This window comes from Planococcus citri, chromosome 5 (assembly GCF_950023065.1).
Source record: "Planococcus citri chromosome 5, ihPlaCitr1.1, whole genome shotgun sequence".
In the NCBI taxonomy this organism is placed as follows: Eukaryota; Metazoa; Arthropoda; class Insecta; order Hemiptera; family Pseudococcidae; genus Planococcus; species Planococcus citri.
In genome coordinates, this window is record NC_088681.1 from 14,944,726 (window position 1) to 14,972,149 (window position 27,424).

Sequence of the window (27,424 nt, forward strand, 5' to 3'; positions counted from 1 at the left end):
TTCCTTTCCAAGTCGGCCTAAGTCCATTTTTTTCGTTTCGAGAAAAACACAAATAAGTGTTTTTCTCGCCCTTCCGCTTCAATAATAAATGATGTGATTATATGGTTGTGAAGCTTGATCTTTCTGCTTTAAAGTACCGTATTGGTATTTTTTTAATTTTGCGTATTTTCAGCTCCAGAGCGTGTCAAACAGTCAGAAAAAGTGGACTTAGGCCCATTTGGAATTATCTGATGTTAAAAATTTCGAAAAAGAGCTGAAAAACGCGTTTTTTCAAAAAAAAATTCACGAATCATTAATTTAATACATTTCTGAAACAATTTCATTCGAAGCACCTTCAAATTTCGTCTCTCGAAAATCGTTGAAAAACTTGAAAAAAAACCGGCACAACCGCACTTGTATACAAATTCTTAAAAAATGTATGATTTAGGCCACTTTGGAATAATCAGCTGTTATTTCGAGCCGGCAAAACAGCGCTCCTGAGCGAAAAAAGTAACGCCAGGTGTTGGGACAAGGTGATAAAGGTGTTAACCGACCTGTACCAGCAGATGGCGCTGCTAACTCAAAAATGATAAAAATGGACTTAGGCCGACTTGGAAAGGAACCCTTCAATTTTTAAATTTTTGGCGAATTTTCTAAAATTCCATTTATAGCCTCAATGTGCAAAAAAAAAACAATCAAAATTTGGTAAAATTTAGATATAAACTGTAGTTTTGTTGATAAATACATAATTTTTGACCCTTCCAAATCGATTAATGGTGGTGTTCGGTCCTTTTGGAGCTTCCATGCACATTGTAGATTTTTTTATATTTTAGTACGTTGGAAAGATGCTGAATTTCATTTTGATTCCTTTTGCTGTAATTTTTTCAGAACTGGGCAATTTGAAAATCCATCGAAGAGGGCTCCAAAACCAAAACCCATGCCTCAATTTTATAAAATTTTGGTGTTTTTCATGAAAAATAGACTATATTTGAATTTTTTAAAATTCGCCAAAAATCGAAAAATGAAATTCAACTTTTAAAATTTGATTTGGTGGTGTATTTTTGAATGCTCTTTCAATGAAACAATATAAGTCACAACTTGAAAGATATTTTGTCATAATTTTGTTTATTTCAAAATAAACAAATCGCCCTCTTTTCGTTTTTTTTCTTCTTTTTTTTTAGCCAAAAATTCTCAAAATGATGCTCAAGGTGTCAACAATAAGGTTATCAAAGTCATCAAAAAATCATACTTTTTGAGAATACAGGTCATCAAAGTCGTCAAAAAGTCATTCTTTTGACCAAAAATTGAACGCAATTTCCAAAAATTAATCCAACATTATTAAAATTGAATGATACATTTTGTTCAAAAGGTAGAAATTATTATGAAAATTATTGTTCAATCGATCTCCAAGTCCAAGTTATTGAAAGTTGCCATTAATTGGTGAAAAAATCAATACACGTAATTGAGCAAAATTTTTCAAAAATTGTCTCAGAATTTGTTAAAATAGGCTGAAAATTGATGAAAAATTGCAAAAAAAAATTGAGAAAAATATTGCAAAAATACTCCATTGAGAACCTATTAAAGTTCAAGTTCCAATCTGCTTAGTTTTTAAAAAATTTCGGTGATCGAAAAGTCATCAAAAAAAGATCCATTTTTATTTTTTCGGCTTATTAGACACCTTGATATAATTTTTTATTGCCTGCTTACTTTTTCTTGAAATTAACCAGTAAAGCTTTCAAAATTGTTAAAATTAGGTATTGATGAATTCGAATTTCTTACACTTCAGCAACACGAGTAGGTACAATTTTTTGGAGGAAAAAAAAACAATTTTCAGATACTAAATTTTAATTTTTGAGAAGATTTTCGAGGGAAAAATTTTTTGAACCTCTCAGAAAAATCCAAAAATGATCAATGATCCAAACTTTTGCCTGGTTAAAGGCTTTGAGCTCATGAAAAAAATCAAAGAATTGTGTATTAGTTGTCGAAATTTCCATTTTTTTCCATCTTTTACATTATCGACTTTGAATATTTTATGGACGTTTGGAGGTCTTGTAGCAAAAGTGTTGCTTTTGGCTGCAAATAAAAATTTTTCTAAAAGTTTTACATCAGGAACAGTTTCCACTTTGGAAGTTCCAAAATATTCCAAAGAAAATTGTGAAAAATGTATTTTTTTAGTTTCAATATTTTTTTGACCAACGGTGCAGCAATATTTTAAGAAAAAAAATCAATAATTTCCCTTTCAAAAAATTAACGTTTTTTCACATTTTCAACATGCAACCCCCCCCCCCTCCTCCCTCCCATAAACAAAATAATATTATTTTTGTGGGAAAAAAATACACTGTCAAATTTCAGGAATTCTTTCAGAATTGAAAAACATCAATTTTTGAACTTATGAGATACTATAATTCGGAGAAAGAAGGGGCTAGGATCAATATTTTTGAAGGCAGAAACAGGGATTTTCTGGTCCATTGAGTCATGGCACATTTCTGATCGCTTTTTTGATCAACTTGGGTCATTTTTTTGAATTTCTTCAAATTTTCTCAATGTTTTGAAAATGATTGCAATGTTGCCAGCAGTGAAGTTGGAAGATGGGGGCAGGTGTATTTTTCCAAATGGAGAAGTCTCACTTCTGTGGTTTGAAATTTTGTCATACACTAGAAGTCTGAATTCTAATTACATGCCAGCTTTCTGAGGCCATCTCCCATAGGAATGATCAATATCTCGCGTTTATTCTACACTCAAAGATTTATATACTAGGACATATAATAGGTAACTCAAAGATGGAAACTTACTTGTAAAATATATCCTCTAACGTAATCTTCATGACTCCATCCAAACCCTCTTAAAATCTGCGTGACTTCATCTTTTTGTAAAACACTGAATAATCTGTCTAATAAAATTTTCAATCTGATCGGCAACGCTTGACAACCATAAAGGACTAGGCTGGCGATATCAAATGCCACATTTGGTTGCACTGGTTCTACCGGAGTTTGGCCGAAGATTGGTTGAAATCCAAGTTTATCTAGAGCTGTAACCAAAACAAATTGAGAAAAGAATGAATATTAGAAATTGGTATATGGTACGTAAAATTTCATATACAAAGAAATATAACCATAAGGTACCGTTGAATATTTGTATTACAAATACATATGTGATATTGTGCTCGATTTAACCACAAAATACATACGTATGTTGTATCTAAACTTATGGAAAGGAGGGATAGGAGTAAATTCATGGGCTCGTGCATACCCATAATTTGCAGCCATAATCTTCGTTCATGGTTTGTACTCGTATGTATCTAAGCTGTTATGAAATGTGGTAAATGTGAACTATCAAATTAGTTTGATATGTAGGTGAGGTAGCCCACTTTATAGGAACTAGGAAGGTATATGACACCGAAATATTATACTCGTACGAGTACAAAATATATGTATCGTGTATAGAAGGGCACGATGTAAAATTAATTTCACGTTGTCAATCCGTAGCAGGCCACAGTGGTTAGGATTGAAATACGCGGAAGAAATGGGTGATACGGATGCCTCGTACATTTAGCACCGTATCATCATCATCGTTGCTCTTCTGATCGGCTGTGTACGTATTTAAACCACTGAAAATGACACCACTTATCCCTATATCGAATATACCTTTACGTTGAATGATTTTTAGGTGAACTTAGCCCGCTAGGAATAGATATACGCGTAAACGTATACCGCAAATGTTATCGTAGCTGTCATTTTGCTGTACACACCTTTCTCTCGTACGTATACCTTGCTGTATTCAATACTTGAAAACTCGACGCCGAAATTTCCACAAACTCTCGGACGTCGAGCCTCTCTCTGATTCAATTTCAACGTGTATATTTGACAAGAAAGGTATTCCTCGTGTATTTTGCTGAAAATTTCTATTATCGTGGAGTGAGATGATGTAAAGATACCCATAGAATGATGCCAGCTTGGGAGAGATTTATTACGTATGGTGAAGCTTGGTTCATATCATATGCTTTTTGTCGATCTATACTCGTACAGTTTGGACCCAATTTCTGTCATTTTTTTCCAGAATTAGGAGCATGATACGATGCATAACATGGCCAAAAATATTACATCGAGGGAGCAGGGTAATTTCGCGTTCACATTACTGCCTTTTGGGGTCTCGTGTCATAGTTGTCAACCGTATAGTCGACGTCTGGATTGCGCGAAAGGGTAGCGCGACAGTTGACTGACAAGAGGTCGAGGGTTCGAATAAACGTACACAGTATAAAACGAAGGTATATGGAGAAGTCCTAGTACTACGTCTTGTACAAGCGTAATTTCGCCAGCTCGATAACGAAATTTAAATTAAATTACCAACTTTAAATATTAATAAGGTCGTGCAGCAGTATACGTTGTTGCTTGGAGTTTATACACCGTACAAATTATACTAATGCTTGGTCGTCCTCGTCTTCATGTCGATGTCGTGGTCGTCGTTGTCATGACATGTAATGCTAATAAAAGCCAAAAGGCACCACGATATGGGGTTGTCTACACAGCTGTAAGCCTAAGGAGACGAAGAGAGAGAGAGACGATGTTGTTTTGATTTAAATTCCTATCAGTTTTGATAGCTTGGCCAGCATGAATACGAGATTGAAGGTGTATATTTTGATGAAGTATTTGTGGTTTTTTCCATAATTGAAAATTATTGGGGAAATCGATCTCTGAGGGGTTTGAGGTTGAAAAGGTATAGCGGTGAATTGAAAAATTCGTGACGTGAAATTGACTTTGTAGAGTGGAATTTACAGGTGTAGTTTGATGAATTTTTGTCGATTTTTTCAGATTGGCACATCCCCTATTGCGATGAGTAGAATTATGAGATGATTACGTTATTAAAATATACTGATCTGAATTTTAATTTGTTTTTTTTGTTTCAGGTGAGTCCCTAATTGAATCTTCCCAGCTGATCACGTCTTAGAATGAGTAAGTCATATTATTAATAAATAACGTCAGATTCAGAACACTCTCGTAGCATGCAATGCTCAGCCGGAGAGTTGGCCAGGAGTCATCTTGGTGTCAGTTTTTCAGTCCCAATTAAAAGTTTCAAAACACCCAAAAAAATGTGTAATTTTTGATTATTTTACTCGATTTTTTGAAATCTGCGAAAATGACCAAAAAATTGGCACCACTGACTCTAAAATTACAGGACTCGTGCTCAATCCCCCCTCCCCCTCTCCAAAGAAAAAATAACTTTACTAATAAAAAAAAACGACAAAACACAAACACGTTCAAGTGTAGAGAAAAATTATCAAAAAAAACTTCTGCAACTTTTTGGCAATTTTTGATAACAAAGTGAACATTTTTGCAATTCCTGGCAAAAAAATAAATGAAAACAATTTTTGGCAAAAAAGCAAGACTTTGGCAATCTTAGCAAAAAGCAGGACTTTTTGGGAATTATTATCAAAAAAGTGATACTTTTTAGCAATTTCCGGCTAAAAAAATTCAGACATTTGGGTAGTTCTCAGGAAAAAAAAATACTGCATCAATTTTGCTAAAAAGTGATAATTTTTGCAAAAAAGCAAGAACAAGAGTGCAAGATTAAAAAATTTGATATATACTTTTTCGTAATTGGGCAGTTTTTGGAAAAATGTGACTTTTTGGAATTTTCTCAAAAAAATGGCTGCTAAGAAGGAAACATTTTTGCAATTTTTGAAAAAGCGAGCATTTTTTTCAATTTTTGGCAAAAAGCAAGACTTGACAATTTTATTCAAGAGCAAAACCTTCAGTTATTAGGTAATTAAGGTCCAAAAAATAATTATTTTCCCAGTTCCTGTCAAAAAAACGAGTCTGTTGTACAATTTATGAAAAAGACTGAGACTTTTTCGAATTTTCAGCAAAAATACGACAATTTTAGCCATTTTGCTAAAGAGCAAAAATTATTGTCATTTTAAAAAAAAAGCAAGACTTTGGAAGTTTTAATAGAAGTGAAGGATTTTTTTTGACATTTCTGCCAAAAAAATTGAACTTTTAAAAAATTAAAAAAAGATTTTTTTTGGAATTTTTGGAAAAAAGTGAAATTTTTTAGCAATTTTGCTAGAAATTGAGAGTTTTTGAAAAGACTGAGACTTTTTCGAATTTTCCACAAAAATACGACAATTTTAGCAATTTTGCTAAAGAGCAAAAATTATTACCATTTTTGAAAAAAAAAAGACTGAAATAAATTTTAGTAAAAGTGAAGGATTTTTTTTGACAATTTCAGGCGAAAAATTGAACTTTTCAAAAAAAAAGTTTAAAAAAGATTTTTTGGAATTTTTGGAAAAAAGTGAAATTTTTTTAGCAGGGTTTTTGTCAATTTTTGCCAAGAAATCAAAACTTTGACAATTTCAGCAAGGGGCAGGACTTACGGGAAATTATTGGTAAAAATATACTTTTTTGTAATTTTGATCAAAAAAGCGAGAATTTATGGGCAGTTTTAGAAAAAAAAAAATGGAATTTTCTGCAAATAACAAGGATACCTTTTGAACCCATTTATGCTCCGATTTGAACGAAACTAAGCTAGATCAGATCGAAAGAATATGTCCTAAAATCTCTGTAACCAAAATTTCAAAAGCTAAAATTTATTTTGAGATTTTTGAAGAATTTTTAAAAATTTAAAAAACTTGAAAAAGCTATTATTTTACATGTTTTGAGAACAATTTTAAAAATTTTTCATAAAATATAAATTTTTTGAGCAAAGTGAACCAATATGAGTAGGTATGTAGTTTCCTCAATTCAACTCCCAACACATCAAAACTACTGGTTTTAGACCATTCTGGAGCCTCCAGTTATTTTTTAATTCTCTCCAGAAATTTCAAAACGTCCTGGAAGGGCCCAATATGAACTTATTAGCTCGTATAAGTTTGATCGGTGCTTATTGGACACCTTCTCGACCATTTTAGACGTTTTTTTGAAAACTCAGAATTTTCAAAAATTCGTTAAAAATCCAAAAATGCACTTTAGTATTTGAAATTTTGGTAACGGGAGTTTTAGGACATGCTCTTTCGATCAAGCTTGATTTTGTTAAAATCAGTGGTGCCTATGGGTACTGTGTGATCAACAATTAGACCAAATTTCCATCTAATCACAACATTTTGCAGCTTGTTTCATTGTAAAGCACATTGAATTATTATTATTCGATCGAACATAAGGTCAAGCCAATTGTTCATCATATTTCAACGTCACATAACCCTCGCAATTATTTCAACCACGTGTATATCACGCAGTTAAACGATCTCTAATATACTTAGGTGTAATATACAGATAAACGCAGATGTCTCAAAAACCATTACCTATCACACATCAGGCATACACAACCAAAAGTGAAAAAAACTACCCCCACAGGCTCACACCTCACCATATTATGAACCACATAAAGGGTACATATTATCACCACTCTACCCACACACCCACAAAGCACAGGGTGTTATTTACCTGCTGCCCAACAATCATACTATATACTCTATACTAAAACAAAGCATTGGCCATCGTCCATCTTTAGCCAGTAGGCGTACCATCGAGTCACCTATCTAGTCGCAGACATCGCTCGCCACCGTGTACTTATTTAAATTCGAATAATAATAAGGCGAACTTGAGCGGAATGGCAGCAACCATCGAGACACCAAAACCCGTGAACGAGTCCAGTCGCCTGTGAAAAAATTTCCACCGTTCGCCAATTAAATCGGACAAAACTTTTTCGTATTACCTACTGTTGTAGTATAGTGTTAGAGTTGGAGATACGAGGACGTGGCACGGCGGCGTGGCGGTTACACTTATTACATTAAAATGTAAATTATCGTCAATTACAAACTCGGTATTTACATATTTACATGGCGTTGATTCGGGTTAAAAAGGATATACGCGACGAGGCGCTAGCTCTCTTCGCCTCTCACTTGGTCACCGCTACCTCGCGCCCGCACCTTCACAATAGGATGAAATAAGAACTTGGAAAATAATGATAAAAATCTTATTTCTACCGAGCTAATTTGCATTTAATTTGTAGACTATTGTAAGAGAATCATGCGATGACAGGAAGTCGGTTAAGACACGGAAATTCAAATGCAGAAAATGAATCGCAAAACAGTGCTACTAACACGTCAAATGTGTATATATCTCTCGGCGTAAGAATACCCCCCCCCCCCCTCCTCTGCTCACCCTCTACACTCTGAAATACCAACACGGCTGCAATGGTCGTAGATTAGTATACACACAAATACACAAGCTAGTACGCAAAAACAATGGAAAAATTAGAAAACTTGACAAGAGAGGGACGCATCTAGAGAGTCAGGTTGCTGTATGTAGGAAAACGCGCGCGATGGTCTCGCAAGAGGAAACGTTGGTAGGTATATGAGCTATAAACACACAATTCAACGTCATCACACTTACGCCATACAATTGTTTTTTTGTTCAATTTTTTGCATACCTTAGTGCATAAAATGCTAATGCAATCGTTCGATTTCACTTTTCGTAAGTTAGAGTAAATTAATTCGTTCGAAAAATTATCTTCGAGACCGAAAAAATTGAAATAATTGGATTGAATGTTTTTCTAGCTTTTTACTAAAAATTGTTTTTGTTTTTTTTTTGGGGCAGGAATGGCAGAAATTCTCACTTTTTCATCAAAAATTCCCAAAAAGTTTCGTTTTTTTATCAAAAAGTTGCAGAAGTTTTTTTTGATACTTTTTCTCTACACTTAAGTGTTTGTTTTTTGTCGTTCTTTTAAGTTACGTTTTCTTTGGAGGTGGTGGGGGGGGGGGGGGGGATTGAGCACGAGTCCTATAATTGTTTACGTAAAATTAAAATTAAAAAAAAAACATGTCAGTTTATTCGAATCCTGTCAGTTTTTTCAAAAAAATTTTCAAAAGGAGATGAGAGCAATATTATTACGAGTAATTCATGCATATTTTATTTGGCTTTCTCCTCTAAGCAAATTAATATAAGTCAATGTCGTAATTAGATATCAAATGTGTTGGAAAATTTTCAGTTTTTGTTTTGGTTTCGTTTTATGCATGAAAAGAATATTCAAATAGGTAACTGGTAATGTTCTAATTAAAGCCACGTTGATAATTACCAAGCAGGGATAATAATACCTTATTTTTTTCCGCAGTTTCATTATCGCAGATCGCAAATTTTTTAATTTGTTGAAATGTGTGTTAATTTTCTCAGCATAAAAACAATTGCCCCATAAAATCAATCATTATTATAATTTTTTTTTTCATAAAGTTCGTTACAAAGCAGATTGAATAATGAGATGATGAAAATAAGGAAATAAATGTAGTAATTGAAAGTGCAAATATAGTCACTTTTGGTGCCTAAACATGAGGGGGCTCTCAATCTCCAAAAAGTGAACAGAATGCTGTTCCTGATTTTTTTGTGGTGGGAGGGAGGGGGGAGTGGGCCCTCAGCCACCAATTCACTTCAATTTTTCTCTCTTCGTAGTACATACAGAAAAGATAAACTGCTTACAATTTAGTGCACGAATGCATCATATGATTTCGTTATCATCTCAAGTGAAATGTGATGTCATTGTATGACATCGTAGTCAGACCAAGGCTTCATAATAACTATCTGAATGGATATATATTTATATACCACTATGGTGGGCATTCGATTATCGATTCATGTACACAGTATATTGACTAGTTACCTCTATCTCGTATGTATAAAGCAACATGAACTAACATTTATCATTATCGTGTGGTGTACCCGGCAGCGAGATAATCGATAAAGAAAAGCCGTCAATCGGTCAAAGAGTACATAAATTTTTTAATTACATTCCTAATTAGGTTGATAAGGTAAATTAATGTACGACATAAACGAGTTCACTAATGTTAAAACAGATAACAGACCAAATAATCTCGTGAGATGAAAAGAGAGAATTGGACGAAAAAAATACTCGGATGAGAATTTTTATTTTTCTCTTCGATATTTTTTGTGATCTGTTAACTCGGTGTTGTCGTGTAACTATGGCAACAATGTTTGATTTGATTTGAAAAAAATTATTAAAAAAATTGAAGAAATATTCAAAATGGGACATTTTTAGATATGAACAGAAATTTTTCAACCAACCCAGTGGAAAGAAAGGCGAAGTAAACATGAACATTTTTTAGGTACACTTACAGCATATGGGAAATGGTTCCAGTAAAAGTTATCAGGGTTGAAAGGGAAGGGGGGAGGGTGTTGATGACCCAAAGAAGTAAAAGCAAAGGCTCCTTGCGAAGGAAAGTATCTCATCATCGTCGTCCTTGTTCTGAGAGTCGATCGAAGAGAGTATTCGCTCAATTATATGGTGGTCTCAGCGAACGACTTGATTTGGTGGAAATTCTGCGGTCTACGCGATACTTTAGGTACCTTGGCATGTATACTAATTAACTCAGATATATCTGCGTGGTTTGTTGGCTGCATTCTGGTGGGATATTACCGCACATATTCTACTGACCCGTACATCTATCCACGTACCTATACTAAAGGATCAGGCTGCCTTATAGACTGGAAGTATGTATTCTCCGTTTACTCGCTGGGGAAAATGAATGTAATTAAACGATTCGTTTGAGCGTTCTCTGTAGATATAGCAAATAGACATAAAACGCGAGCGAGCAAATATCTTGGTCACTGCAGCAAGTCTCATGAACGGTTTTCACCACCGTGGAGATTTTTTCCGCCGATTTCTCGGGGTATGGATGGATGAAGAGGATATTTCATTAAAATAAGAGTATACAACAGCCACGCATTTGTACGTATAATAGGCTGTACTGTACTCGTACAAACAAAGTAAACGATTCGAGGCGAGATTCGTGCCAGTAACATTGGCCAGCTTGATCGCGAGTACATCACGCAGAACAGGACGCGATCGTATTAATTATTATCATTATTACTCGAGCGAGGCTGTGAGTCGAGTTTTTTTTTTATTGCCTCCTTTCGCCGCGATAGGCTGTGCCAAGTGAAGCTGCAGACCGCGAAAAAGGAAAACGCTCGGTGGAACAGTAGCGTATAATTAGATAACAGTTGTCAGCGAGGCAGAGATGACGATCAATCGATGGCTTACTTTTGAAGTATTCGAAGAAGTGGCCTGAGAGTGGATTTTGATCAGGCTGAGGTAATCAAGTGCAGGTTTATGTGGATAGCTGAAGGGAGAGGAGGGGGTCAGCTGTCTGCAGTTATCATTCAAAGGCTCAAAAAGTCACCTGTACACTGGATATATTTGTTCGAGCAGGCCAAAAAAAAAACCTGAATCTCATTTTTCAGTCGTTGAAAATGATTAGACCTCTTTTTCGAAGGATTTTGAAAATTTGTCAGGTTGTGTAAGAGACTCAGAATTACTCGAATGATATGAAAAATTCATTATAAAAATATCAACTCGTTTGTATCTGGAATTTCATTGCAAATTTTGGTCCTTCGAGCCGGACCTTGAGAAAAAATCGATGTAGATGAACGGTCAAGAAACTTAGAAACACCATCAACTACAAATGCAGATGGATAATGTGCTTTGATCAACAAGTTTCGCGAATTTCATTGCAAATTTTGGTCCTCCGAGCCGGATTTTCAGTAAAACTTGATCTAGATGAACTTTGCAAAGACTCACAGCCACCATTAACTACAAATGCGGATGGATTATGTGCTTTGAGTCTTTGATCAACAAGACTGGCAAATTTCATTGCGAATTTTGGTCCTCCAAGCCGGATTTTCAGTAAAAATTGATCTAGATGAACTTTCAAAAGTCTCAAAACCACAGCTAACTACAACAAATGCATCTGAATGATGTGCTTTGATCAACAATTCTCGCGAATTTCATCGCAAATTTTGGTCCTTCGAGCCGGATATTGAGTAAAAAAGGATGAAGATGAATTTTCAAAAGACTCAAAAACACCACCAACATACAAATGCAGAAGAATTAGTGTGCTTCGATCACCAAACGAGATATTCAAAAATTAAAACGATACATTTCCCAATCAAAAGACCAAAAAAATCGATAAGAGACAACAACGATCTACCCAATCTGTTACATATTATACTTAACAGCAACGTTATCGAGAAATATGTATCAATTAGGCGATGATATATGTGTACATAGATACAAAATGTCGATTAGTTAAAATTCCTACTTAATTGGTACAACGGTCTTGTTCAAAGACTGTTGTGTGTAAAGAAGTACATAAAATATAGTCCATATCATGACAAGTTGCAAAATCTCGAAAACAAAATAAATCATGAATGGTCAGTATAGAAGAAATACAACAGCCCCTGTGTCAGACTGCGATATCCAAGTGCAACGTGCACATATCTCGTAAAATCCGAAGTTAATTAAGTTGCATACTGCGGCGTATTTACGGCGACGACTTCGTCGACAATGTTCGTTATGAAGAACTTCTTGGTCGAGTGGATTGGGTGTGGAGGGGGAAGAGGGTAGGTAGGTTCACCAGTAGGGTTTTCCGTCGTGCTACCACTGAAATCGATATACAAAGAAAGTGCTGTGTGCCCGGTCGACCTAGTATACATACGTAATATCTACTTCCTTCTATATCAAGTATTTGTAGTGTAAACGAGAAGTGTAAGGATTGAGAAGGGACGAGAGACAATGTACGAGTACAGTCGTTTTATGAGCTCTTGTACGATTATGTCATCGGGTTTAATAGTTAATCGACGTTTATATGACCCTTGAATCGAACTGCTACAATATTTTATATCTAGATATACTCGTAAGGTAGTTTATGATGAGAGTATAGGAAGGAGTGTCGGTCAATATATTGCAAGATTAAAGGATTTTGCAGCTTTAATCGAGGGAGCTTAATTGAAGACTAGGAAGCAGGCAACTAGTGCAGCATCCCAGACTTGAGCTATTAAAGGCTATACGAAGAAGTTTTCTTTACAGTCTGTGTAAAAGTGTAGGTACCTGTAACCTCTCTCTGCTGTATAGATAATTGTATATGTAGAAATATTTATATTATAACAAGAGAGGATGATGGCTATTATGGATTTTTTTCTGCGATACATTCGGCGCTATACTGACCCTTAATCCGATTACAATTGTGCGCGGATGATGAGAAAATGAGGTAACATGCTATGGCCCCCTCTCTTCGGTTCAGCTTGTTCGTATAGGCCTATATTGTAGAATAAGAATAGAGGAAGCGGATTCATTTACTCACAAACCCGATTGAAAATCACTTCGGCGTGTATAGAATCGATATCCTATACCGAGGGGTACTTTAATTAGACACGCTTTAACCGCGCAAGGCTATAAGCAAAGGGAGACTTTATCGTACTACCTGGCGCATATTTTAATATACCGCGAAATTTCGCCAGTCATTGTCATAATACATATGTGTACACGGGATTATATAAATTGGACGCCGGGCAGGAGCCATCGCATCGTATCGTCGGTTTCACAAATTATACGAAACGTGGAGGAGGTGGTGGTGGTATTGATCAATTATAGAAGTATGAGGAAGTGTAGTTTGAATAATACTGTATACGTGTATAGGCGAGGCTGTTTTGGATTATCTGAAGGAAGGGGGGGGGGGTGAAGACAATTTTCTGGAGAGAAGGGATAAGATGCATTTTTAAGGTATAACGAGAAGAATTGACTGATTTTTTGCAGAGTCCTACATACATCCCCCTCGCTTCTCAATAATCAAGTCTTCAAGTGTCTTCAAATTTTTAAAATTCTATATTTCTACACGATTTTTTGAGACATTTTTCTATGCGTAGTTAATAGAATTTCAAGATGTAGTCCCACTCGCTCCCCTCTCCCTTCCCCTCCCTCCTGGATTAAGAGAATTGTCGACAAAAATTTCACGTTATCTCATGTACAAGATTCGTACTCCTGTGAAATCTAGAATCAGACATTTTTGTTTCGATACAAAGACCTGCATTTTGAGTTCTTTTCTCGCTCAAGATTTCGTAAAACGATGTCAATATCAGAAGCCAAAGCGAAGCAAAAACAAAAGCTTTCAAAAATTTGTGGTAAGATAATTCAAAAAAACAGAAAGTTTTTTCTCCATTTTTTTTTGGTACATATTTTTCTACTTTTGGCAAACAATTTGAGGAAATAGAGGAAAAATTTGTAATTTTGGATAGATTAAGCATCTTTTCTGAAACTTCAAAAAATTTTTCCGAAAAGAAGTTCTCTCGAATAAAATGTTTCTTTCAGAAATAAAAACCTCATTTTTTGAAATTTTTCATTTTTTAAACTTCTTTATTTTTTTAGAAATTTTATTTATTTGAAGTTTTTTATTTTCAAAGTTTTCATTTTTGAAGTTTTCAAATTTGGAGTTTTCGTTTTCGAAGTTTTTAATTTTTTGAAGTCATCAAATTCGAAGTTTTCATTTTTTTGAAGTATTTTATTTTGCAAGTTTTCAAATTCGATGTTTTCGTTTTCGAAGTAATCATTTTCAAAGTTTTCATTTTTGAAGTTTTCAAATTCAAAGTTCTCATTTTCGAAGTTTTTCATTTTTTGAAGTAAGTATTTTATTTTTGAAGTATTTTACATTCGAAGTTTTCATTTTCGAAGTATTCAATTTTTTTGAAGTATTTTATTTTCGAAGTTTTCAAATTCGATGTTTTCATTTTCGAAGTATTCATTTTCAAAGTTTTCATTTTTGAAGTATTCAAATACAAAGTTTTCATTTTCGAAGTTTTTCATTTTTTGAAGTATTTTATTTTTGAAGTTTTCAATTTCGAAGTTTTCATTTTCAAAGTATTTCATTTTTTTGAAGTATTTTATTTTCGAAGTTTTCAAATTCGATGTTTTCGTTTTCGAAGCATTCATTTTCAAAGTTTTCATTTTCGAAGTTTTTCACTTTTTGAAGTAAGTATTTTATTTTTGAAGTTTTCAAATTCGAAGTTTTTCATTTTTCGAAGTATTTTATTTTTGAAGTTTTCATTTTCAAAGTATTTCATTTTTTTGAAGTATTTTATTTTCGAAGTTTTCATTTTCGAAATTTGAGCCCTACAACAAATTTTGTTTCAGAATAAACAATGTTTGCAGAGAAGTTTTTTCTCTTGTAAAGATGTTTTTTCTTTCAATTTTTCACAAACCATCATTTTCAAAGGAGTTTGCGGGGCAAGATGTTGTTTTTTAAAACACAGCATTTCAACTAATCAACTCTAATCCACCGGATTTTTGTTTATTTAAATTTTATTAGTTTTTACAGGCGTCGAAACATCTTGCCCCCCAGGCAAAAATCATCTTACCCCCACCTTGGGGGCAAGATGGTTTTTTGGAAATTTTTTTCAAAAAATTAATTTATGTCTTTAAAGGTGGGTAGTTTGGGGCTTGGGTACGTTTTATGGGCAAACCACTCGTAAACCATCATCTTGCCCCCTCTACTCTACTTCATATTTAAATCACTGAAGCTTTTTTCAAATCAGTCTTGGAATAACATGTCACATCGTCCTAAAAAAAATAGCTCAGTTATACCAACATTTAAAAATTGAAAAAATACAAGTGTATCGAATTTTACATCTGGGATAGCAGCAAGCAGCACATAGACGTTTTCTTCGCTAGAAAAAAAAATACAAAAAATGAACCCAATTAATATAAAACAAATTCTCATCAACAAACATCTTTAGACAAACGAGTTGGATTATTCATATCTCATATCTGCCACCATACACAGACAGGAAAAAAAACTCGTCTTTATTGCTGTCACCGCCCCCTCGCAAACGTATTTGTCACTCGTGATATATTCGCCATTCAATTCGACTCGTACTCGTATAAATTCTACCTGTATGACAGGTAAGGAGAAATAATCCATAACCTAGTGCGAGTATACACGTCTGCGCTGCCAAATTCTTATACCTATCCAGTATACTAGATACACAGTTAGTTGCCAGATGGGTACATACAGAGACACCAAAGTACACATTTATATATACCTGGACACATTTGTCATGTGCCAAGCAGCGCCATTTTGTACCACTCGCACACCTTAGAAAACGTTCGCATTTGTCCTTTCCATCGACCAAGGTGTAGTACAAGTTGGTTGTGCGGTGACATTTCTATAGTGTGTCGTTGTATGTATACGACGGCGCACTACCCGCATCCGTGAACTCGTCCACCATTGGTTGACATAAATGCACATTCATCCAATGACACAGTCGCGACCACCACCATACCTCAGCTGACCCATCTGTATTGAAAAATGTGTGTCGACTGGCGTTAACAATACACCTCACAGCAGTAACCTCTTGTCTCTTTTCTTTTATTTTTTTATTTACTCGTATACCTACCTACTATATGTACTTTGAATGATGCTCGACGCGATCGTTTTTATACTATAAATACATGCCACTAGAAGACATCACCATAGCATAGTTCGTTAAAGTACATCTGCGGACAGGCGGAGTGTATTAAAAAAAAAAGGTACACTGTCATCCTTTTTAAAAAGGGGACGGCTATACAGAATACAAAAGCGGACCGCGAATTTTTAAAGGGGAGATTAAACGCACAGAGGTATAGAAAAATGACAAAAGTGTATCAGCGCCAACCCACCGAACACGTTTGTTATGAGGAGAAAAATGAAAATACTTAATCAAAGAAGGAAAAAAAAGAACCAGAAGAGATGATATAATAGGTAGAGATTCTCTTCATCGTTCCTTTCTTTATACCTATACACACATATAGGCGCATCTCTATATATGAAAACAAATTAAAGCTAAAAACGCGCATTGTTATAATAAATTGCCGTCGAACGAGAAGAAATGCTTCTTCTGCACCCAGCACAACATCACAGAATGGAAAAACTAGAACAAGTGTCTTTTTATTATCGGTCCAGGGCCTTTTTTCTTCTTTTTTTTTTCATCATCGTCATCATCTTATATTTACACACAAGTATATTATATTGAACAATGAACCGACGAATGAGCATTTTCTCTTGTCCCCTGCTTCTCTTATCTTTTTCTTCAAACATGTTGTATAGGTAATAGGTTTACCAAATACCAGAAACGAGCTCTCATCAAGATACCTAAGTAGCATCGAGAATACATAAGGTGCATTTGTGGGCTCCTTAAGAGCAGGATGAAGGACGAGTCGAATGAAAAATTAAATTTCATTATTCTTTTTTCCAATACAATATAGGACGATGTATTCGATGACAATGAATATCGAAAAAACTGGAGGATCTTTGCGATGTGCGCACATTGTGAGTCTATATGAGATGATATTTGATTAAGGAATTAGATGAAGGAAACAGAATAAGGTGCCTTGATCATCTGATACTCTGATCTAATAAAATGAGTATGATTTTCAATAAAAATACAAACTAAAGGCGAAGAAAGTCCCTTTTATAGGTTGAGAGATGAGGTGATTTTCACCAGATCAAAAGGAACAAGCATAAGCAAGGTTCAAAAGACTTGGCAAAAGGGTGCCCGAAATGGTCTGATTTTGTGACAAATAATATTCTGAAAATTATTTTATTTACACAGAGAAAAATGTATCACACTTTTTACTATAAATAATGAGATTTTGGATGATGGATTCTTTTTTATTTTTACTATTTTAACAATTTTTTTTATAAATTATAGTAATTTTTGCAATTCACTTTTAGAGAAATTACTATATATCTATTCTTTTACACAAAAAATCAAAAATTTCTATAATTTATAGTAAAAATCGTCAAATTTTCAAGAGTCCATCCAAAATCTCATGATTTATAGTACAAATTCCAATGAAAATTTCTCTCAGTGTAGAAACAAAAATAGTTGAAAAATCTCGTATACCAAACAAAAACAGGCCCGTACCCGAGATCTCCTCTTTGAGAGGAGGGAGGGGGAGGGGGATAAATGAGTCAGAAACTTCGTATAATTTCCAAGGGACAAAAATCACAAAATTTCCTACTGACTCATTTTAGAGTTCTCAAATATCAAAAATATCGAGTAGGTAGTTAGGTACCTCTACGAAAGTACAGTTTAAAAACGTGTTGGTTTGCGTTAACTTTTCAAAATTTCTCCAGTAAATTTATTTTTTACATCAAAATTCATATGGGTCTTACCAAAGCAAGGGAAATATTTTTCAATCCAAGAGTTTTAAAAAACACCATTTCTGACTGTTAAATTGATTTTCTACAAAATAATTTTTTGGGAACAATGTCGAACAACGTTAATCTTTGCCAAAATAGTCAAGGAGTGTTCAAATGTCAATATTAAGTCAAAATTGTCAAAAAGTGTCAATTTTTGTCAGAAGTGTCAATTTTTATCAAAAGTGTCAAAAAGTGTCAATTTTTGTCATGGGTGTTGATTTTTATCAGAAGTGTCAATTTTTGTCAAAATTGTCAAAAAGTGTCAATTTTTGTCAAAAGTATCAAAAAGTGTCAATTTTTGTCAAAATTGTCAAAAAGTGTCAATTTTTGTCAAAAGTAGGTATCAATAAGTGTCAATTTTTATCAAAATTGTCAAAAAGTGTCAATTTTTGTCAAAAGTATCAAAAAGTGTCAATTTTTATCAAAATTGTCGATTTTTGTCATAAGTGTCAGAAAGTGTCAATTTTTGTCAAAAGTGTTAACAAGAGTTGAATTTGATCAAAAGCGTCAATTTTTGTCAAAATTGTCAAAAAAGTGTCTATTTTTGTCAAAAGTATCAGAAAGTGTCAATTTTTATCAAAATTGTCAAGGAGGGTCAATTTTTATCAAAAGTATCAAAAAGTGTCAATTTTTGTGAAAAGTGTCAAAAAAGCACCAATTTTTATCAAAATTGTCAACAATTTCTGTCAAAAGTATCAAAAAGTGTTAATTTTTATCAAAAGTGCACTTTTTGTCAAAATTGTCAAAAAAATGCCAATTTTCGTCAAAATTGTCAAAATGTGTTGATTTCTATCAAAATTGCCAAAAAGTGTCAATTTCTGTCAAAAGTGTCAAAAAGTGTTGATTTTCATCAAAAGTTGTATACGTCAAAATTATCAAAAAACGTTAATTTTTGTGAAAAGTGTCAAAAAAGTGTCAATTTTTATCAAATTTGTCAAAAAAGTGTCAATTTTTGTCAAATTTGTCAAAAAAGTGTCAATTTTTGTCAAATTTGTCAAAAAGTGTCAATTTTTATCAAATTTGTCAAAAAAGTGTCAATTTTTTTCAAAAAGTGTCCATTCTCCTTTCAATGATTAGATAAGTATGGCATCGCTGAATTGAAAATGAATCCTTTGATTGTTCATCTGAGGCCTGAAGATAAATCCAGTTGATTTGTGGTCTCCATTCAAGCTAGTGAGTTGAAATTTTTTGTTGATTTAAATGTTTGCACTGATAGTTTGATTTTTGTGTTTTCATTTTCACAATTTTGGATTTTGATTTCACATTTTTTATGAGTTCCTGGTCTGCGGAACAACTGTAGTAATATCCACATCCACAAAAATGTGATATTTTTTCAAATTTAATTTCCAAAATCCAAGCACTTCTCCAAATTAATAATCTTTTTACCTGGATTCTTCAACATTGACAATTGATGAGAAAAAATATTACTCGGTATGGCATTATAAAACTGATCCTTACAATTGTTACTAAAATCTTTCAAAACAGAATACAGAGCTATAAAAAATACTGAACCAAAATATTATCCGAAAAATCCACAACATTCTCACTGTTAGTCTAACGTATATCCTACATATTAATCTGCAACAAAAATGAAGTCCCATTCGCGTCCATTTTCAACTCAGCCATCAAGACCGAATTTCCCATTATCATTTGTGTGCCCATCATGTATCTACCTTTACGCGGCAACATCAATTCATCGAACATGATACTTGAACACAATAACCAAACATCCAGAAGGAGGAGCCGCTGTCGCCGCCCGAATTGTGAAAAATTCATCGCTAATATGGTCATTGTAAAAAAAAAAAAAAAAAAATACACAGACTGGTCCTGTACTTGTGCTCATATACGCGGAGATAATCATATTGTAAAACTGATTTATCATCGTTCGATGGTTACAGGCTCGCTTATATTATTGTGACCCCGGTCGCGTATTGATTTACCGAAATATAATTTGAGCGAGCTATTATCAGAGAGTTGAACTTGGGAGAAGTGCATAAGGAAAGGAAAACAGCAGAGAGTGAGAGACAGAGATGAAAAAAAAAACATCGAGGACCGCTGCTGGAAACCTATAATAAAAGTAACAATAGGAAGACGATTTTTATCATCGGGGTCCTGACAAAATGGCGCTTTGCAGCTGTCTTCCTGGCAGATGGTATTATCAACAGACGGCAGGGATCTTTTTCGGGGTACCATATCTGTCCTTTGAGTTACACCAAGAGCGAGTATAGATTTATTATATAATGAAAAAAAAAAAGGAGAAAATAAAAAAACAACGGGACTAATGCCGAACAAATTAAGGCATTACTAATATCAACACGAATACAATACGTTTAATATTATATTAAACGGCTGTAAACACGAATGACGAAGATACGAGCAGGGGTACCCTGCGGAATTCCATATTCGTGATGTGATCGGTCGCGAGGTGCTTGAAAGGGGGTGAAATGGTATGAAAAGGACGTTGGGTTATGACAATATGGGTTTAGATGGTGGAAATTGGCACTGTTTCGGGTGGAATGACGTGAAGTGAAATTTTTTCTGTGGATGAGGGAGGAAGGGTGATGAAAATTTGGAGGACATTTTCAGTTAATGAGTTCTCGAAAAGGAAAATTTTTTCATGATGACTTTGAAAGAGGAAATTCTCCAGGGTTCTCGATTTTTTCAATTTGAATATAAAATTTAAAAAATGCTGCTTCAATTTTCCCCCAATTATTCCATGTATTACTTCTTACATTTTTGGACCTTTTATTCAAAATTAATTCATTTTTGAGGGGAAGAGGGGAATTAATTATTTTTTTGTACCGTTTCATTTGGCTTCAGGTATAATTTGAATGGGCCCCATTCTCAAATAACACTATTTAGATTTCATCTAACGTACTTAATATGTCAATTTAAAACCATCGTTCGATTGAAAATAAGAATTCGGTACCTGCCACTACTTTGAATTTTCTTATCTCTGATGTCATTTCCAATACCTACCAGCAGATAGGCACAACTCACATATTACACCCTTCAAGAAAACAACCCTCGCCAGTACCTACATTTCGTCGAAATATTTCCGATTATTTTCTTAATTGAGGAACGAACTCGAGTGTTGCGTTATCGTGCGTTTGTCGAATAACTACAAGCGATAAAATTGCTCTCGCTATTGCGAGTTCGAGTATACCTTATACAAATACGTTTGTAAAACCGACGAAATAAGTTAATATTTTCACAAACAACACCCCAAATATTAGTACTTGTCACGTAACGCCATGCCAAGGTGTTATATATAGGCAATGACAAAAACCATTCAAACGTTGGAACTTGGAACGAACACCCTACCACCAATGCCACCCTTCATCATCTAAGGAAAATGAATTGTTTTCTAAATTATCGCGTCGAAAACGCGCCCGCGTTATGTAGGTGGCACAAGGCAAATTATACCTCGAGTATATAAGGTGAAAGCCTTTTCAAATGTAAATAACAGTCTATATAGGCTATATAATTCCCACAAACATGGAAATGAAACGCGATTTCCCTATATTCACGCATTTTCTTATAGGGTACGTCTCCACCCTTCTCTTCATCCAGAAATCTATATCCTGAAGAAGTTTAGGTATGTGTACCTACGTGTTGAGTAGCGTGTGCATATGTAGGTATGTTCAATTTTATGTGTAAGTATTATATTAGAATAATGAAGGGGTACGTATGTTGAACTTTCAACTGAAAAAAGTGGAATAAGTCAAATTAAGTGTGTCGAAAAGTTGGATTTTATTTCGAGGTTACCAATGGTACTCAAACGTGATGAATGTTGGGGGGTTGAGGCGGCAGCTGGCTCTTTTTGGAATGGAAAAATGACGAAGGAATTTTTTGGTCACTGAGTGAAGCATTTTGGTCATGTTTTTATCACAGCATGGGTCTGATGGAATGGAGTGGCTCTAAAAAATGGTTTTCAGCCGAACGAAAAATTGAGGTCTTGTAGGCTTTCAAACTTTCCAAAAAAGGTCTAAAAATTTCATAATTCTAAAAATGAAATGATTAGTGCAGTTGTTATTCTGAAAATCTAGTTTCTGGTCATACTTGAATTGAAATATTGTTCAGAGGCCCAAATTTGACAGAAGCGAAGGAAATTATTTTTTTTAGGACAAATTCAAAAATGTGGCAAAACGTCGAGACGTAGATTTTTTTACAACTATGTTAGAAATGGAGGTGTAGAAACACCCTAGTAATTTGAAAATTACCTAAAAAGAAAATTACGAGAGTTAGATGTCCAATATGCATATTTTGAGAATTTTGAATATGAGAGGCGTTTTGCGATAAGGGCCCTTGTGGTGATATTTCGATTTTTTCAGGAGAGAGAAAACATCGAATCGCTTCGATTTTTTCGATTTTATTTTTTTTTGATTTTCGGGTGCAGTGTTGTCTTGCGCATAGGTTGGATGGGAAATTTTGACGAAATTCGTTCAACATCGCCTGATATCCGTGATTTAGAAAAGGGACCTTGTGGTGAACAGCCGAATTTACACAACGTTACAGACTACCCCGCAAAAAAATACCGAGAAATTCGGATTTGCCATGAAATTTTATGTAGGTAACAACAATAAAATAATTTTTCCATCGACTTTTTTTTTCTTTTTTTTAAAATCAAAAACAAACGAAAAACTTTGTTTTTCGATTTCCCAAAAATGTGAGTTTTTGAGTATTCATGTTCAAGTAATTTTAAAACGAGAAGTTGATGAGATAGGCGAAATCTGATTGCACCATTCGATTTCTTGTGAAAAAGTAAGTCGGAATCGCCAATAAAAAAAAAAAAACATCGAATCACCACAAGGACCCATATCGCGAAACGCCTCTCATATATATTTTTTTAATTCGGGCTCAAAGAATACCATTCTTACTTAGTGGTCTTCAACTCAGGCTCAAAATTGAAATTGTTCTCACTTAGGGATCTTCAAAACACGTATGGGGTTGAAATATGATCTAGACTGAAGATTTTTAGAAGCTGCTCGAGCTGCTCGATTACACATTTCAATGTTCTTTGGATTTTTTTTTTGGTTTGGACCCAACATGCAAATTATTCTCACTTAGGTATCTTCAAAAGATGTCTGGGGCTGGAATAGTTATGAATGTTATGATTTAGAAAATAATAAGATTCGCAAAGTTGTAGCTGTCAAATATAATGCATTTTTCAAGTTTTTAATGTTTTTTTTTTTTTTTTTTTTTTTTTTTTTTTTTTTTTAAATTGGATTTAAACAAAACACAATTTTTTCACTTTAAGAGCATCAAGTTTCAATTTCATCTCAACTGACACCTCAACTGCCACCTTCCCGTTCCTTAAAAAAATGAAAGTGTCACATTACATTTTTGAAACTTTTTGTACTTTTTTTTTCAAAATTTGTAAGCTGAGAGCGCATTGAGGGAGAACAAATGAATATTTTGACCCAGAATCTCGGTAAATGACCACATTTTTGGAATTCTACATGCTCGTATAATTATTTTCTTTTTTAAAAGTCACTTCATTCTTCAAACTTTTTTGAATTTTCGGTCAAAATTGCATGCCCTTGTCCCCCCCCCCCTCCGAACCTGATTATTTTAGGAGACCATCGAAAGGAGCCTGAAAAAAAATGAATGAAATTGGAAGACGTGATGCTTCATTTTCTGGCGTGACGAATTGGAGGAGACATTTTTGACCTTCCTCCCCACCTCAAAAAAATCGAAATATCCAAAGACCTTTTTAAACAATGAACATTGGAATTTTGCCTCTCCCTCCTGAAAATAATCGTGAACTGCTTGAAAAAATATCCTGCCAAATGTCTGGTTAAAGTAAGTACTCTTTATTTTCAAATTTGACTACACGTTTTGATTTTGAAAATTCAGAACTCCAGGCAGGACCCCTTTTTCGTTTTAGTAGCTGAAAATTTTCAAAGCTGCACTGTAGGTTCCCATTCACTTGGGGAAAAGATTATCAAACTCACAGATCGTTGAGAGGAAAGTAGCTTGAACTTCGAGATTGCATTTGAAGGATAATGACGAATTTCAGAAAGCAAGAAGTGGACATGGATCACTCATCGATCTACAAATCAGATTTCAAGTCCAGTAAACCCAAACTTATAGATTTTATACTACACGAGCTCACGTGTACCAGGTACCTATGCTTTACGCTCACGTGAGTAAGTTAGGTGATAGCCGCCATATGAGCGGCAAGGGGCAGTACGAGGGGTTAAATTAATAACTTTAAATTGATGTACACAAACGTTATACGTATCGTATACTATAAGGAGAGAGACCTCCCGTGACGTAAACTACAATTCATTTGGCTTGTTTTCTGCACAGGACACCGTTGTCTTGCGGTTGCCTTTATTACTTATTTTTAGATTGTGACCCATCTATGCGGGAGGCAGACCTTTTGTTTGTTGCGCTTACACAAAAAAAGCCGCTTAACTGGCTTTCCTCATCTCTATCCTGCTTCACTCGGCTCATTTGTTGTCATCAGCAAAGGGGCGCAGGAGGAGACGCAGAGCTGAGGTGGTGAGCGGTACATGTTGGAAATTTAATAAGATTTTGTCACCAGGCATCGACGGACAAGAACCCGAAGGCGCCGCTAGCCGATTCGTTGTAGCGTGTTTAAATCTCGTCGGACGTGAGGAGATGAGGAGAGAAGGAGGACTGGTTTCGTGTATACGAGACGATTGGGAAAGGTCGCTCTTTTGGTTACCTAAAAATGATTTTGTTTTTGAATTATTATTGTGTAAAGATTTGGGTACTATTAACTTACAATACACGCGGTCTTATTACGCTTAAATAACTTCGCTAGAGTTGGTCTTCTTCTAAACTCATTATGAACAAGTTAACCGAACGTAAATCTTTTTTATTGGCTAAATTGGCCGTATGAAATGATTTTTGGCCTACCGGAGAGATGAATATAAATTTCAACCGAGGATGAAATTTTGATAATGACCTTTGTACCTAGAGTTACCTTGTATACCTTTTCGATATGCTCCTTAACGTAAGAGAGACTCGTTTGGGTGCGGAACGAACGGCCAAATTCTATTGTATGCGAATTAGATATAGATTTATAGTATAGAGAAATGATTTATGAATAAATGAAAGTGCTGTCGGTGGCGCCATCCAGTAAGCGCCGAGCTCGTTTACGCGACGATTCGCGAATTTGAAATAAATAAAAGTAATAACTGAGCCGCCTAGATCTGCTCCCTCATCACCGAGACCTCAAAGCAGCAGATACGATCACCCATCTAATAAATTAATCTTCCGTCGAACAGAAGCAAAATGGATCAATTCTGCATCAAAATACAGCATTCTGTATAGTTCTATCAGAATTTCAAATATCTAAACTAGCAACAGTATATACCGAAAGAATTTAAATATAAGGAAACGAGACAACACCACCACCGGGAATATGAAGTAGATTAAACGGTGTCATTTACATTTCTGCGTACAAAGCCCTTAAGGCAATACTCTGTGGCGCAAAGTCCCCCTTTTTTTACCATCTACCGTAGATTCGCTATAATATGCAATCCTTTTCATGAGTAATTACGCGCCACCCTTCTCGGCCTTGTTTCAATTTTCTCTCGTATCTATCTATACTAATCAACTGTCACATTGACGCAGATGCGCAACAAGCGTCTATATTGTGGGTTAAACGAACGAAAGAGCTGAGAAGAAGATTGAGGAGTAATTTTCATTGTCAACTGGAATCTAGTATATTCAAAGTCGAGGTGCTTGCGTCTCGAAATGCCTGCCTGATTGATCGATGCGTTTAATTTCACATTCTATATCGTCTCGTGTCACCTTTTTCACCCTTTTGAAGTGGCGCAAGTTGACCCTCGAGATCGAGTAACTCGCTGGGTAGTCTGGAATGAAAGATGTAGGAGATGGAAAATGGTGTTAAGGGGTTGTTTTTTTTTTTCGAAAGGAAAATATTGAAGTTTGAGTTCTTAGGTGAATTCGTGTACCTACTTGTAAAAAAATGCTTCTAGATTGAAGAAAAAAAACCTTTCAGAGTACCTCGCAGAATTTTTTTTTTAAAAGAAGCTCCTGAATTTTTATAACAAAAAGTTGAAAAAAAAATGGAAACATTTCAAACTTTTGGAAACAACACTTTAGAAGAGCTGGCTACATGAAATCTGCATGAAAATTCTCGGAAAATTAAATTAACAGAAAGCAAATAAATACTCTGTAATTTACCGAAAAACAAAAATAACTCACAAAAAAAATTACTTATACATATTTTAACAGAAGTTACCAGTAAATTACCAGAAATGTCCAAAAACGTATTAGAAATTTGGGTAATTTACCTAAAATCACCTGAAATTCGCCAGAAATTACCCGTAATTACCTGTAATTTACCAAAAATTACCTGTAATTTACCAAAAATTACCTGTAATTTACCAGAAATTACCTGTAATTACCTGTAATTACCTGTAATTTACCAAAAATTACCCGTGATTATCTGTAATTTACCAAAAGTTAACAGCAATTTACTAGAAATTATCTGTAATTTACTAAAAATTACCTGTAATTATCTGTAATTTACCAGAAATTATCGATAATTTACTAAAATGTAAGAACTTTGTATCAAATTGAAAAACTTGCTAATGTAATCACGGGGGCTAGGAGATTAGAAAATCGATGTATTAGGAATAAGCGAGACCTGATGGACTGGAAATGGTAGAAACTGGGCAGATAAAGACTATGAAATGATTTATGCTGGGAAATGACACACATGAACTATACCAGAATTAGCGATAAAATCAGTGCCATAATTCCAAAATCAGAGAGGATACTATCTTGTGAGATTGGAGGTCAAGCCAAAACCAATTGTGATAATTCAAGTTTATGCGCCAACAGCGGAAAGCAATACAGTGGAAATCAACAACTTCTACAATGACCTAGAAGAAAGGATCCGCAGCTCGAAAAACAAGGATGTGATGTTTTTGATGGGAGACTTCAATGCCAAAGTTGGGAACAATCATGGCAGCCAAGTTGTGGGGAGGTATGCACTTGGAGAGCAGAATGAAAGAGGTGAAATGCTTGTAGAGGGAAATCATTGGTTGCTTCGTCGATTATGAGAAAGCATTTGATCGTGTCAACCATGGGGAGAATCCAAGGAAGAACAAAAAGAGGGAGGAAATGATCAGAGCTGTTGATGACAAACTCACCGGCCAACTCTCCTGGTAAGACCCTGGAAGAAACTATCAGATACGCTAGAAACTGGCTAATGTAGATGGAAATATATGCAATCTCCTGTAAAGGTACGCAACTACGACAACAACAGCTAAATACCAGAAAATACCTATAATTTACCAAAAATTACCTGTAATTTACCAAAAATTACCTGTAATTTACCAAAAATTACCTGTAATTTACCAAAAATTACCTGTAATTTACCAAAAATTACCTGTAATTTACCAAAAATTACCTTAATTTACC

At 34.6% G+C, this 27,424-nt stretch overlaps 1 protein-coding gene across 4 annotated transcripts in view; it reads right to left on the bottom strand.

Moving 5' to 3' along the window:
* Positions 1–27,424, bottom strand: part of LOC135848818 (zinc finger protein basonuclin-2-like) — a 212,504-nt gene that overhangs the window by 15,417 nt on the left and 169,663 nt on the right. For all 4 annotated transcript variants that reach the window (XM_065368850.1, XM_065368849.1, XM_065368848.1 and 1 more), the window contains exon 5: positions 2,772–3,007. In XM_065368850.1, the coding sequence (XP_065224922.1) occupies positions 2,772–3,007 (236 nt within the window). The remainder of the gene's footprint in view (positions 1–2,771; positions 3,008–27,424) is intronic.